Source organism: Lycium ferocissimum, chromosome 5 (genome assembly GCF_029784015.1).
Source record: "Lycium ferocissimum isolate CSIRO_LF1 chromosome 5, AGI_CSIRO_Lferr_CH_V1, whole genome shotgun sequence".
Lineage (NCBI taxonomy): Eukaryota > Viridiplantae > Streptophyta > Magnoliopsida > Solanales > Solanaceae > Lycium > Lycium ferocissimum.
In genome coordinates, this window is record NC_081346.1 from 56,488,611 (window position 1) to 56,501,490 (window position 12,880).

A 12,880-nucleotide genomic window follows, 5' to 3' on the forward strand; every position below is an offset into this window, starting at 1 on the left:
CTTAATCTGGTTGGCTCTATCCCCTCAAGTTTTGGTCAATTACAATCTTTACAAGTTCATGTACTTCTGTCGAATTAAATGTCATGTGAAACTCTAAACATTCATGGTGAATTTTAGCAAATGGAAGACCTTCTTCTTAACATTCATCAACAACATTTAACTCCATCTTGGCAGCAGGCTTCACCTATTCAACAATTAAAACAAAACTGAATTTAACGGGCTCCATATAATTCTAAATTTAAAATTCTTCTATTTCATTGCACTGATAAAATGTGGATAAATATACAAAGTTATAGTTAGAAACTAATTGTAGTTTCTATCATATATTATGCAGGGATTGCGGAAAACAAGTTTACTTGGGTAAGCAATTGTCTTTGTTAATGTACTACGACTCAGTTGATTTAATGTTCTTTCCTACTTGTTCATGAATTGTTTCTAAGTAACTGCAGGATTGAACAGGACATTTTTAATGAGAATTTGAATCTTGTAGGGGGAGTTGACACTGCACATACTGCTACTAGGTATGGCATAATAGTTAGAATGAGTTTTATTAGTATAGGTATAATGATACTATTTAAATGGAGAAATAAGATATTGTTATGGTGTTAAATTTTCCTATTAATTTCAGGGCATATGATTGTGCTGCTATTGAATTTAGAGGACTAGATGCAGATATCAATTTCAATGTTAGTAATTATCATGATGATCTAGCGCACGTGTGTAGAAAGCTAATCATAGAACCACCTAAGTTAGAAATCTTTTTTTCTCAATTAGGAAGCTGATTTTGGCTCGCCGTTATTGTCTTGTGACTTGGTATGTAGATGTCTAATTTCTCAAAGGAATAGTTTGTGCAGCGGGCTGTCTAGAGGAAGATCGAAATACAGGGGAGTCATCTTTGCACAAGTATGGACAATGGTAAGCTCGGATGGGGCAGCTTCTCAGAAAGAAAGAAGTGACTAAGCACTTATCTTGGTATATTATCATGTCATTATATAGATTTTTTAAACTAGAAGGAATTGAGTGATTATCAGTATCATTCCCACATTGTAAGATATACTCCTTGTCAAATTTGATTGAACCATTTTGAATTATTGTCTAATTGTAAATGTAACATTCACTGCAGAGTAAAAGTACAGCCAGAGCTGTGAGGGATTTGAAGACGAATAAAGTAACTATATCTCTTATTGATTAACCTGGATACGGAGGACAATACACTTGTCTAAAAGGTGGAGGAGTTGTCCATGACGCGAGGCTCGCCACATCTTTGAAATTCACAGATCTTTAATCTTGGACATACAATATAATGTACGTTATGAAATTTATTATTCGATACTAGTGTATGCAACAACCGAGAAAGTTTTGCTTGATTATTTCACGACTGATCATTCAATATATTTAATGTTATTTTATTCATGAATATTAGTTAAGCATCATTTGTAAGCTGAATAGAGCCGTTCATGATGTGGCTTCGGACAAATTATCTAGTTGTATAATACAATACTCCCTCGTCCATTTTTACTTGTCTTGTATTTGACTTGGTACACCCTTTAAGGAGCCACCAATAGAAAGACAATTTTGATATATCACCCTAATTATTACTAAGTCATCTAATCATTGAAACCAATGGAATATATTTTAAAAGTTGTGCAACCACTAACACAATTCACTAAAGTTTCCAACCCAATAATTAATAGTAAGGATAAAACAGGTATGAAATGGTAAATTATCTCTTTCATTTTTTAAACTGGACAGGTGAAACCATCTAAACAGGCTCTAAGGCCCCACCAGTGGAGCATAATAAACGTGCTTTTGCTATCCATTGGTTAGCTATTGTTTTATTATAAACCTGATGATATGTTAAATAAGTAGGTTAATTAGGAGATAGTTGGGGTGGGGGACGGTGTGATCAACTTTATGCCAAATACTCGTAAAGGGGCAGTTTCGCGCTTTGCCCTTACAGTTTCTTCCACTCGAAGCTCCATTCTTGAACCCTTTTCTGTATCTAATCAATGTAAGTGTATCTGTATTTTCTTGGGCAACAACCTTCGTTTATGTAGACCCTTTTGGTGAAAGTTTGTCTTTTTAACTTGTTATGATAAAGTTTGTCTGTTTTAAGTGTGAAATTTCATCAATTCTTTTTCTTTTTTCACTTGTTATGATGCAGAAAGAAGCTTATCTATTAAGATTTGCTTATCTATTAAGATTTTTTGAAGTTTGGGTGCAGTGTATAATGCATTCTGTATGAATATAATATGCATTCTTAAAGAAACTCATTATGTGTATATATAGGAAAAGGAAACTATGTACTTTCGTCTTTCCCTTTTAGGATGTTGTATTTTTGCCCATGTTGCTGTTGAGATTATCCTGCTTTTATTGTGATGAATTTTAGGGGCTTTTAGCTGAGCTAATCGACATAATTCTTTGTTTTTGCCCTCTTTGGTGAAACTGTTGCATCATTCATCAAACTTTTGTTTGGGGGGTTTAGGGTTTATGTTTTTATTTTCTTTTTTTCTTTTTGTGATATTGGTTTGTTCAAATGGATTAAAATTTGTGGTGGTGTGGGGTTTACAGTCAGAGGCGGATTTAGGATTTCTAGAACATGCATTAAGTGGGAATTGATCCTTGTTCCTCTAAGTGAATAACTTAGCTTCGACCAAGTGCACCATTAAGCCTTTTTGTAGCATGGGTGCCAACAGGTAATACCTAGTTTTGCGGCAAGACCATGGGTTCACGTGCACCATAAATTACATACTGCAATGGCATCGAACAGGAAAAAACTTTCTATGTTGTAGTTTTCATGAGCAAGGTTAACGTTCAGATCTTTTCTTATAAGCTTTCTAGGTAACCTGGCCAGGTTTTATATTTCGTTTGGGGGAAGAGGGGGGTTGCGTGCAATGGCAGGACGAGGAAACTATTGTTATATCCATGAAGAGTTTCCCGCGCACTTTGGTTGGATTGTTGAATTGCCTATTTCACTCTTGAGAATTGAGATAATCCCGCTTCTTTACTTTTATGACTGACGAACTAGGGGCTTATACCGGAGCTAGTCGATGAAATTTCTTGTTGTTATTATTTATGTTTGGTGAAACCCTTGTATCATTCTATACTATCTTGTTGTGGGGTTTTTGGGTTTAATTTTCCTTTTATCCTGATTTAATTCACCTTGTTGTCGGGTTGTAGGATTTAGTTTTCCTTTTATCCTGATATAATTCATCCAATGTGGCTAAATTTAAGATATTTTTTCTGTGTAACCTGGACGCAATATGAAGGGTAATCGGGTGTCCGATGGCACCAATGTGGTAAAATTTGATAGGTATGTTTTTCTTCTAGTTTTCTTGTTAGCCTGGGCATGGTGTATTTTTGTTGTGGGAGGGGAGCGCAATGGCAGGGAAGATCAAAGAAAGCTAATTTTGGAAAGTTCTGCACTTATTAGTTAGATTGCTGTATTTCAATTAAAGTTGTTGGAAGTCATTTGTACTGATGAAATGTTGTTGTTATCCAAAGAAAATGTCTGGATTTAGTTTTATCCTTATGCTCTTTTCAGGATGGGAGCTGGGAAGGGAACACATTCAATCATGGTAAATGCTTCTGCAGTTGCATCATCTAACCAGACAAAAAATGGTGGAGGCTCTAGAAATTTGACCAGAAGTCAGCTTGGCGGTGTCATATTTGGTTGCAAGAATAACACTATGAAAGAGTGTCTCTCGAAGCAACTATTTGGTTAGTTATTTGGGCCATTGTATATTTCCTTTCCGAAAAAGGAAGAAATAAATCAGAATGATTGTGTCAAGTAGATATATGTTTTGATAATGAGTTTTAGATGTCTTTTTTTTTTTTTTTTTTGTCATATTAGAGTTTTTACTTTCTTTTTTTTTTTCTTATTTCGGCTTTTCACCTGTTGTTCAATCATGCTTATGTTTTAAAAATTTTGACAGGTTTGCCAGTTCAACATATTTCATATGTGAAGAACATAGATCCAGGCTTGCCACTATTTTTGTTCAACTATACTGATAGAAAGCTTTACGGCATCTATGAAGCCGCAGGCTCTGGTCAATTGCATATTGATCAATATGCTTGGACGTCAGATGGTTCTATCAGAACTCCTTATCCTGCACAGGTTTAAAATCCGTCTTTTCTTTTTGGGATATTTTGTTAGGGTTGATGCTTCTGGTTTAGTTCAAAAAACTCAAGAACTTTGCTGTTTCTTTATGAAGGTTCAAATACGTGTACGTCTGCTATGTCAACCGCTGCGAGAAATTCAGTTTAAGCCAGTAATTGAGGATAACTATTATAGTCAGAACCATTTCTTGTTTGAGTTAGATCATGTTCAAGCTGGTAAATTGATCTCCATATTCTCGTCTCTTGCATTTGCTCCAAGTAGTAGCCCATCACAAAAATTTGCAATAGAGAGAAGTATATTCCAAGGTTTACCTGCCAATGACAAAAGAGAGGAAGAAGGATGTTTTCAGTCACAAGACTTCAAAGATATTTTTCCCTACTCATCTGGTTTGAATGGGAAATTGCGGGCTAGACACACTTCTCTTCATTCAAATGGTAACCAGCAGCTGGAGGTACTATTAGATAATCAGGCAGAATTGGATGAGAAGGATCTGATATACATAAAGCTTAGAGAATTGGCCCTTCAGCGTGAATTCTCAGGTGGCATTACAGATGGGCCTTCAGATGAAGCAATCACTGCAGTCATACCTGCATCTATAAATGACGCAATCATTGGGCAAGAAACTTTGCAGGAAGAGCTGCCACCTGGAGAAGTGCAGAATTTAGACTACTGTGACTTAACTGGTGATCCATCTGTTATTGCTCAGGTTGTTTATCTTTTTGTAGTATCTGCTGATTTTTTTCTCCGACAACAGCATCTTATTGCTTTACATTACTTGAGCTATTTTGTTGGTTGCAGCTTCTTCAAGTTAAGGAAGAATTTAAAGCTTTTAAGGAAGAGCACATTCATAAGATGGATAATCTGAAGCAGGAGCTGGTAAACCTTATCTCTTTGAAATCTAGGCATTACGTGACATCTCTATTCTGTGCTAAAATCAATAGCCTTCCTAATTGCTCTCTGTGGGTTATCGATGATGCTAGAACTTGCTCTATGTTGGACATTTTTTTGGATCATGAGGAACCAAAAGATATATGCTTTTCCTCTTTCCTTTTGTTTTCTAGGTGGTAGGTGGTGGGACGGCATAAGAAAATAAATTTAAACATGAAGTTCTTATATATTCCATAAACAATGTAAGAATTAAGAAATGATATAATTGATTGTGGCACGACCCAAACTACCCTAGTCGTGATTGCCTTGGCACCCAACAATCCCATTACTCGTCAGCAGAACCAATAAACATGAAAGAATAGCAAACATCACCCAAAAATTCGGAAAAGGGTAAAAAATTCCCTTGTTGAACTTGTTGTTGCCTGTAACTTTCTAATCCACACAAAAGAATTGTTGGCAACACTTCCAAATGTGAAAGGAAATAATCGATGCATGTTCAGTACACCACAGAAGGAAATTTTTACTCCAATTAATTATAAATGAAAACCCCCGAATTGCATATACATTAGTTTTAAGTATCCATCACAATCATATTCCAATCATGGCATAATCTTTACCTAAATGAAAGTCATCAAGCATAAATAACACTTATTCAAAAAAAAAAAAACAAGCAGAAATAACAATTCTCATACCTGATGGCCTTTTCGTCGATTACTACTTCAAAATCCCAACTTCTCATCCTCTTGTAGTCTCTTAAAATGTAAAGCTCATGAAAGAATTTTAATGTAACTTGGTCTCATTCATGGTGCTCCGAAAACCCCACTGAATTTCCCCCAGTCTAGCCATTTATTAACCTACCACTTTTTAATGGGCTGCTGAATATGATACACAAATAAAAGGTGGGCCTGGTCCATTCTTTTACTAATAATAATTAAGTGTCAAAATTTATCCCACCAACCAGTGCAATGTGGATTTGACCCGCTTAAACAATTACTTAATACTCCAACTTATACCTGATATGCGGGTAAATAACATTCCTAACATAAATTTATTCACACTTATTAAATAAATGTGTTCCGTTATTTTCCGATCCAATACCGTCAAAACCAAGTGGATAAGTAAATAACTAACATAAAAGTTCACATGAAGAATGTCGTGTTGTTACAGATTGGGAATGTGAAAGCTCATCTGTGGTTCAGTGAGTTGTCATGCAAATGATGTAATAGCCTCTAAAAAGAACTTGAAGTTTGTTTCCTAATTAAGGTGAAACAACTGGAATATGCAATATCCTACGATAGTACAATTCAGTGATTCAGAGATATACAGAGAAATGCTCATGATTCGGAATATAAAGAACGAAAGATAATAAGACTATCTTTGGCTTTTGACATGTGACACTCCGGAAATAGGGAGTTGACCATTAATTTTAAAATTGGATTGCTCCTGAAAAACTTTAGTAAAAGGATAACAGATGAACAGAGATGCACACTTACTTCGGTTTATTGCTAAATGGAGCCAAATATAATTTCTTATATACCTTATATTTTCGTTTTTGATGTCATATGACAGAGCTTGAATTGGCTATACACTGGTTTTGGTACTGCAGCAAAGTGGAGGGACAAAACATAATAGGAGTAGTATGGTTATAAATGCAGAGTTTGATAAGCTTTCAAGTCCTAAATTAGACCTTAAATCGTTGAACACAAAATACTTGAAATTGATGTTATCCACTTTATTTGGGGGAAGTGGCTCGGGGTTTGTGGAGGCATAACTTGGCTTTTTAGCTTGTCGTACATGTTAGAAGAAAACTTTTAGCTGATAACCTCCATATTAGAGGACCCTTTTTGGGTTTTATGAGAAATCTCCCTCGAGAAGGTTAGGTTCCAAAATCTGTACATTCAACAGATTGGAACTGGTTAACATAATTGTGAGTATACCAAGGATATGAACAATATGTATAACTGAGTGTGGTATCCAATGTTGTATTCGTTGAGATGAACAACAAACAAATTCGGATTTACAATGAACAACAAACAAATTCGGATTTACTCCTACAGTCTGTTTCTGCCTCAAGCAAGCCACCCCAACCCTACCGCCAAAAAGCCTTTTTTGACTTTGTCAGATTTCATATCTTTTATTCTGCATTTTCTACTGTATCTGCATGATTTAAGGATGTATTCAGAGTATATTAAGAATATGAACCAATAGATATGAAATTGGATTTGTAGTGTGTACAGCTGTAGACAAAATGAAACACATGTATAATTGATTGTGGTATCCAAATTTATATTCCTTGGGATGAACAACAAGAAAATTTGGATTTCCAAAACCCCTATAGTCCGTTTCTAGGATTTTAAACTTTGTCCGGTCTCATATCGTTTATACTGCATTTTCTACTGTATTTGCATATTTAAGGTATGTTTAAAAGAAGAATAGGATGAATTGGGTACATATGCAGCCGTATATATACAGATAAGAAGCAACATTACCAGTTTCAAAAAAATATATATACACACAGATAAGAAGTTAATACCTGGTAACTCTTGGTGGCTTGGCATTTCAGGCTTATGCAAAACAAGAGATTACACAGTTAAAATATAGATGTATGATGCTGGAGTCCTCAAATACTGATTGTACACGTGCTGATGAAATAATGATCGACCCTACTGATGATGCACACCTGAAGCATGAGTCGATTTTCCTTACTGGAGGATATGATGGTGTATCATGGTTATCAGCATTGGACTCGTATTTGCCTTCATTTGATGTGTTAAAATCACTTAAACCAATGAATTCAGTCCGCGCATATGCCTCAGTTGCAAAGCTGAGTGGAGAATTTTATGTATTTGGTGGTGGAACTGGAAGCTTGTGGTACGACACAGGTACAGCCTGCACTTCTCTGCCCCCCAACACACACACACACACAAAAAAAAAAAATTGCTGACACTGATGCACTCTTTTCTTTTGAAGTTGAATCATATAACCCAGCTGATGATGAATGGACTGTACGTCCTTGTCTGAAAGAGAAAAAGGGTAGCTTAGCTGGTGCCGCTTTGAAGGACAAAATATTTGTAATTGGTGGTGGAAATGGGATTGAATGCTTTTCAGAGGTTGAAATGTATGATCCTCAAGTAGGACGATGGATTACTACACAATCCATGTTGCGGAAGGTTAACACTAGTGATCCTGTTGTACTTTGTATCTTCTATTATTGTTTCCTTTGGTGATATTATATTTTAACCCAGAGAGACAAAAAGCATCAATAAAGCTACAAGTTTGGTGGTTTGTTTGGCCCTGTAAAAATAATTTGCAGCGTGAAAGATAATTTCAGTCCAAAATCCAAGTTGAGAAGAATGCTGATTAGTGATTTGTATTAGACTTTTTATTCTCATCATCTTAAATTTTGTAGCAAATCAATAAGAGTTCATCTTGTCCTTAACCTCAAAGTTATTTTTGTCTCTTTGTTTAATCCTCTTGGCCTTATATAAGTAGTATAAAGGTATTAAGTTAGTAGACGGTATAGGGCAAAAAAGTGTTATCTACACTAGCCAAGTCGATTGTGGGAAATACTCGCTAGCAAAGCTCAGAACTCCAGGACTTCCAGCTGCCTGTAATTGGATTAGTTAGTGTCCGACTGACATCTCATTTGTTTTAAGTTCTACGTTTTCTCCTCTGATGTGACTTTCTTCCTTGTCTGTATATTTGCAGAGATTTGCTCTTGCTGCAGCTGAACTCAATGGTGCATTATATGCTGTTGGTGGGTTTGATGGGAGCAATTACCTGGAGTAAGTTGTAGTACAATTACCATTCTTTTTCTGCTATGAAATGCGTTAATGATACTTTCCATTTGAGCCTCATTTTCTTGAACCATGAAATTATAATTTTCCATGGTCTTTCCCAAGAAGTTAAGATGCTTGTACATTCCCTCATGTACCTTTTTTTTTTTAATGCTAACTCTATGTATTTCATAGTATAGAAAAATGCTATGGTTCCATTAAGTTAGATTATCTGCAATATGTAAGACTGTTCGTAGTTCAAGTTTTATGCTTTATTATCCCACAGCATCTTTCTTACTAGCTGTTACTTCAGGACTGCTGAAAGATTTGATCCCAGAGAACATTCCTGGACAAAAATCGGAAGTATGAACAACAAAAGAGGATGCCATTCGTTGGTTGCCTTGAGCGGGAAGTTGTATGTTCTTATCCATTTTTTTGTATCTTAGTGATGTCCACTGCCCTCAAGGGTAGTTGTATTCTTTTTTCTTTTCGAGGGGTTGGGACGGGGTTCTTTATCTTGGTTTTCAGCATCTCCTACTTGGGTTAGAAAATATTCTTGTCAATTTATTTTAGCTTTGTAAGTGTTTTCATCTTAAAACGAGTAATTTCGTTTAGCTTTAACATTGCTATGTAGATATGCACTTGGTGGCTACGATGGATCTAAAATGGTGCCGAGCATTGAGATATATGACCCTCGTCTAGGAACATGGATGACTGGTGAGCCGATGAACCATTCAAGGGGATATTCAGCTGCTGCTGTTCTAAAGGAATCCATCTATGTCATTGGAGGGGTTCAATCTGATGAGGAGATAGTAGACGTGGTATGTAACCTCTCTTTGTTCATCTCATGCTTTGTTTCATATTGCTCCTGGTAGCTAACTCTCATGTGTTACGGCTGCAGGTTGAATGTTATAAGGAGGGTCAAGGTTGGCAAATGCCTAACTTGAGGGCTATCAGAAAAAGGTGTTTCACCTCAGCTATAGTTTTAGGGGAAGACTAAACTCTGCTTTGATATAGAAGCTGATCTCGAGCAATAGGAGGTAGTTTCTTCTTAGAATCTAACGCGTCCTTTGTCCGACAATGTTTATATCTATTACTCCCTCCGTTTCAATTTATGTGAACCCATTTGACTGGACACGACATTTAAGAAAGAGTGAAGACTTTTGAAACTTGTGGTTCAAAATAAGTCTTGAATATTTGTGTGGCTGTAAATCATTTCATAAAGTGAATTTGTTTCCAAATTAGGAAAGAGGTCATTCATTTTGACACGGACTAAAAAGGAAATAGGTTCACATAAATTGAAACAGAGGGAGTATTTTGTATTTGTGGATAAGATTAGTATCTGTTCTTCTGCATTTGTGCATAAGGTTCATGTTTAGACTTGAATCTTGAAGGCTATATTGCTCGGACCCTTCACTTTTGCTGCCGCACCCATGTCCGACACGACACGACACCGACACCGGATTCGTGTCGGATCTGGTCAAACGACATTGGATACTTTGATCAAATCCATGGACCAATCTGAGAAAAAACCTGAGGCCAAATTGAAAGAAACGAAGAGCTCTTGAAGAGTGGACACTTATCGTATCTAGAAGAGTTTCAAGTTAGTTAAAAATTAATATTTAATTATAAATGAAACATAACTATAAAAAATTATATTTGTTTTTTATTTCTAGGCATAGATTTAGTTATTTTTCTTATAATTTTGAATTATTTTAGCCGAATCCCGCATCCGTATCCGGATCCGTCCCCCCGAATCTTAAAAATTTAGATTATGCCGAATTTGACCTCTAGATCCGTACCCGTATCCGACACTCGACACCGAGTCCGAGCAACATAGCTTGAAGGAACAATTTCTAAACTTTTGGAAGTAGTAAAGTGGTTTCTCTTTGAAAGAAAACAGAAATTAATAGATGGCATTGCTATATTTCCTCTAGCTCTTTTTTTAGTAAAATAGTTGGTCTTATCTGAAATATCTGGAAGAAATGTGAACAATAGGTTATCCTTTGCATGAATAAATGTACTGTAGGGGTGGCAAATAGGCTATTTGGGCTAATCCAGATGGGCTGAATAGATAGATGGGCTAATGCCCAACCTCGCCCAAAAGTATAGTAGAATAAACAGTCGCCAAGATAGAGCGATTTAAATAATGAGCCGTAACCCAATCCGCCCAAGTTGATTCAATTCTTTACAATATTCATAATTTTTAAACAAATCAAAAATGAATATTTTTTAAAAATAAATTGTAAATTTATTTTTTCAAGCTATACTCAAATTTTGACACAATGCATCCTCAATTTTTCATATACAAAATTTTGACAGATTTTTTTAAGCATTGAGCAAAAAAAATTTAAAAATAAAAATAATTTTTTTTTTAAATTAAATTTTAAAAAATATTTTTTTAAAAAAATGATAAATGAAGATTCTTATATTTTGTAGTGTTAGGTTTTGTAAATAAGAAAAAGTATAGTTATGTTTTGTAATAAAGAGTCTTAAGTAGGTAGTTTATGTCATTTTTCATATAATGAATGGGTCAATTTGAGCTAAAGTAATGGATTGCTTTGGGTTACCTTGGACAAATGGGTTAAGTGGGCTAGCCCAAACTTAGCCCATCATAATTGTATGTCATGCCCAAACCCATAAAAATCTGGGCGGGTCAATTGGGTCTGGCCAAAATTGCCACCCCTAATGTACTGTTATATCATGCTCTTATAACACAAGGAGAATGATCAATACAAGGGAGTAGTTTGAGAAAATTAGAGTTTGGAGATTTTGCGAGCCATGGTGGTATCGTAAACCTTGAGAAAGAATCGGGTTCTGCGAATGGAGAACTTGTTCTGCAAAATGGGTGACAAGGGTGGCAATAAGGTTTCTCTTGACATCAGAGTCGATGCCACCCATGAATACAATCTTAGCAAATGCTGCTGGCTCCTTCTTGTTCCCTCCAAAGGATATGTCCAATGATCCTTTAAGTACAACCATCACATACTGGGAAAAAATAATTTCATTCATTATAGATGAATATATCATGCATATACATTAGTTTTAGTTGATAAAGGATCTATTCGCGAAGACTTAATGATTGAAGTTCAGAACATCCATATATTTGGGACAAACTACACATAAAAGGATAAATTTATAGGGTGTGTGGTTATGACGGAAGTTACCTTTCAAGAAAACATTGTAAGTTATGTTCTGGTGTTTAGTTATATTACTATTATATATAAGGGACTACAAAAAGGCTTTTGTAGTCCTCACAAAACTTTCCCAAAAAATGTCAAACTTTTGAATTAAGTACTTCTAGGTTTTGATCTTATTTTTTAAAGTCAAATTTATTTTTTGTTCTTATGGTTTACTTTTTAAAAGCTATTGAACATTCTGCCTTATTTACCTGTTTTCTATCCGGTATTCAATATCCGCATTGGAGCTCGCCTAATCTAGATTTGCATCGCATAGGGCCCAATCAGGGAAGCGCTCTCTACCAAGGATTTTTTTCATACTCAGGCTCGAACCCGAGACCCCTGACTAAGGGAGAAACAGCCCCATCCGTTGTGTTTTATTTTCCCTGTTGCTGTCTTCTATTGATTTTATCTATTAATCTAAAAAAGTCATTTCTTCGCTAGATATTCTTGCTTCTTGTTGCTCTTTGTTTTCTTCTTTTTCATTTGTTGCTTATTATAGATTTTTATATGTAAGCATTTCTTTTATTTTATATTTGTATCATGAAATTTGAGAATTTCTGAAAATTCTTTTACTCATATATAGGCATTTCTTTTACTTTATATTTATACTTTAATGAGCTCATATGTGTTTACCAAGATTAGTACAAAAATGATTTTCAGATAGTTTTAAAAATTATTAAATTATTTCATATAATGTTGAGAATGAAGACAATATTATCAGTCAAGATCGGGTTGTCTTTAAAATCTCTTGTTTGGTTAACTAAAATTAATCTTTTAAACACAAAATGAGTTTGAAGTAGGGCGGAATTAGAATGCCAGCTACCGATTTGATCGGATTCGGTAGCACTTTGGTTCAAATTCTGTATTTTTCTTAAAAGTTCATTAAATATGTATAAATTATTAATTTGGAACTA

The 12,880-nt window shown here is 35.2% G+C and overlaps 1 protein-coding gene across 2 annotated transcripts; it reads left to right on the forward strand.

Moving 5' to 3' along the window:
* The first annotated feature begins 1,908 nt into the window (after positions 1-1,908).
* LOC132056918 (uncharacterized) lies at positions 1,909-9,876 on the forward strand. 2 transcript variants are annotated; one of them, XM_059449326.1, is made up of 11 exons: positions 1,912-2,011; positions 3,545-3,720; positions 3,936-4,117; positions 4,215-4,826; positions 4,919-4,996; positions 7,572-7,890; positions 7,979-8,178; positions 8,717-8,793; positions 9,098-9,199; positions 9,419-9,605; positions 9,686-9,876. In XM_059449326.1, coding segments are annotated over exons 1-11 (2,034 nt in total). In that variant the 5' UTR covers positions 1,912-2,009; the 3' UTR covers positions 9,785-9,876. The 2 variants fall into 2 exon arrangements, with proteins under 2 accessions (XP_059305310.1, XP_059305309.1); XM_059449327.1 differs by lacking the exon at positions 9,098-9,199 and having other exon boundaries at positions 1,909-2,011.
* Positions 9,877-12,880: the final 3,004 nt, after the last annotated feature.

Excerpts from the sequence above, each read along its gene's own strand:
- LOC132056918 (XM_059449326.1), top strand. Across the intron at positions 4,118-4,214 it reads GAACTCCTTATCCTGCACAG|GTTCAAATACGTGTACGTCT; the intron begins GTTTAAAATCCG and ends TTCTTTATGAAG. Across the intron at positions 9,200-9,418 it reads GTTGCCTTGAGCGGGAAGTT|ATATGCACTTGGTGGCTACG; the intron begins GTATGTTCTTAT and ends ATTGCTATGTAG.